Source organism: Apium graveolens, chromosome 8 (genome assembly GCF_009905375.1).
Source record: "Apium graveolens cultivar Ventura chromosome 8, ASM990537v1, whole genome shotgun sequence".
Lineage (NCBI taxonomy): Eukaryota > Viridiplantae > Streptophyta > Magnoliopsida > Apiales > Apiaceae > Apium > Apium graveolens.
The window spans coordinates 5474756-5477106 of record NC_133654.1 but is presented as its reverse complement, the minus strand read 5'-3'; the positions used below and the strand labels follow the sequence as shown (position 1 = coordinate 5477106).

General features: G+C 32.3%; 1 protein-coding gene across 1 annotated transcript; it reads left to right on the top strand.

Annotated features, from left to right (window-relative positions):
• The first annotated feature begins 846 nt into the window (after positions 1–846).
• Positions 847–2073, top strand: LOC141679187 (F-box/kelch-repeat protein At3g23880-like). Its single transcript, XM_074485694.1, has one exon. The coding sequence runs from the start codon at positions 847–849 to the stop codon at positions 2071–2073; it is 1227 nt and encodes a 408-aa protein (XP_074341795.1).
• The last annotated feature ends 278 nt before the right edge of the window (positions 2074–2351 follow it).

The window sequence follows — 2351 nt, the reverse complement described above, 5'->3', positions numbered from 1 at the left end:
AAATTTTTGAATCCTATATTTGCTTTACAACGATGAGTAGATTATAATACTTTAAAAAATAACTTATATGAGGTGATAAAATAATACCACCATTCATTATTTTGTTACAAAACAAATATGAGATTGAAAATTTTAAATTATAATTATATCCTTAACTTAATATCATGAATCAAATGTGCTTAGGGATAACAAATTAATCCGATCAGACCCGATCCGAAATCCGAAATTTTGGATATAGGGAATTCGAAATTTTGAATTTGAATTTGAATTTCAACGATACCAAACCAATACCCGACCCGAACCCGAAAAATCGACAGATAAATAATATATTGTATGTTATATTTTAGATCTAAACATGTAATTTGCATATTTCTATTGTATTATTCGAGTATTAGTAGATTAATGCGAAGATTGTCAAACTTATTTAGTAAATTATAACTCTTTATTTAATATCAAATTTTAATATTTAAGATATACTTTCAAATATTTGCAACAAAAATTCATTTATGATGAAATAATAAATATTATGTCTTTTAATGTGTCCGACTACTTATTAATTAATGTATTTTGATTTTAGCTAATATTTAAATATAATTAATTGTGTTTGTATGTATAAATAATAATAAAATTTAATTATGTAATTTTGGATATCCGAAAAATACTCTAAAACTCGATAAATTAGAGTTTGGATAATCGGAAAAGATTTAAATTTGGACGTGGATTTGGATTTTAGTGTACCCAATCTGAAGCGGATTAGGAAAGGAGAAGGCCTTCTTTATAAATATAAAGGAGGGAGGGAGATATTTTGTGAGTCTCCAGTCAAAAGTTGAGATCTTGCGGGCGGCGATGTCTGGATTAACTATGATGATGATGATGATGAGTGGATTATTGTACCCCCAAGAAGAAGAAGAGGATAATGAAGATGAAACACCGATTGATTCATTCGAAACCATACCGGATACTATGTTGTCTGAAATCCTGATAAGATTGTCGGTAAAAGACCTCTTGCGCTGCACGTGTGTTAGCAAATCATGGTATAATCTTATAAAATCTCCTAGTTTCATTAAGCTTCACTTAAATCATCGAAAAGATATTGCTCCTAAATTGTTACTCTTCAGTTCACCACTTCATGATAAGTTGTTGTATATTCGGACCAATGATGAACAATGTATGGAATTTTACAAACTTGAGCTTCCACATATGATATCGAAATTTTATGCAAATTGGTATGCAGTTTCATATAGTCTCATTTGTGTATCCACCATTTTTGGTTCGAGGTCGTTAAATCACGGGTGGGATATTTATCTATGGAATCCTCTTATTCAGAGATGTAGAACTCTTCCCTATTTAGATGTTTCACATATCTTTTTGCATCGTTGGGCCGCTTTAGCTTTTGGATATGTGCCTTTGATTAGTGATTTTCAGGTTGTTTTGATTGTTAGCGATGATTATGGAAAAATTCCAACCTTTTTTATATGTGTTTATAGTCTTAACACAAATTCTTGGAAGACTAAAACTATTCTAGATGATTTATCGGTCCACCTCCACAAAGAATTAGACTCTGTGTCGGTTAATGGTATTTCATGTTGGATTATGATTGACCGAGAGAATGATGTTGAAACACTTGTATGCTTTGATTCAATGAATGATGTTTTGCGCAAAGTTTCATTACCTCACCAGAACAATGATTCTTCTTTGCACCAATTGCTTTGCTTTGATCAATCGGTTGCTCTCTTTCACAAGGAACCCAAGTTGAATGCTTTTGACATGTGGGTATTAAAACAAGACTCGGTGAAGAATGATTTCTTCTGGGAGAAGAAGGTGAGTGTTACTCTAGAGAAACATATTCATAATATTGTAATAGGTACAAGGAACAACCGTGAACTAATATTTAAGTCAAAATTACATCAACGGGGTTTGATTACATATAACCCCGAGACTAACAAGGTAAACGAGTTTGTTCGTTCATGGAAACATTGGTCCACGCTTGGAATTGATGACCTCTTCTCGACATTAATACCTTTTCTTGTAGATCCATTTGTGGATGGTCTGGTTTTGTTGGATACTGATTGAAATTACCAGTGGTATGTCTCACTACTACATGTTCTCTATCCATGGGTATGAACAGTCGACCATGTTTGATTCTGCGTAATTCGGATTGTCATCAATCATCAGGTCCTCATGATGTATTTGTAATTGCAATAACAGGGGGAATATCAGAGCTTACATGGCGACTTGTACTTTTAGGTGGTTTGAACATTTAGAACTTACACTATCGATGATTTATTGTGTTGTGTATTTTATTTCAGGAACCTTGTTGTAAACATCAATAATCTTGTGTTTGATGAATT

Excerpts from the sequence above, each read along its gene's own strand:
- LOC141679187 (XM_074485694.1), top strand. The coding sequence starts at position 847 with ATGTCTGGATTAACTATGATGATGATGATGATGAGTGGATTATTGTAC.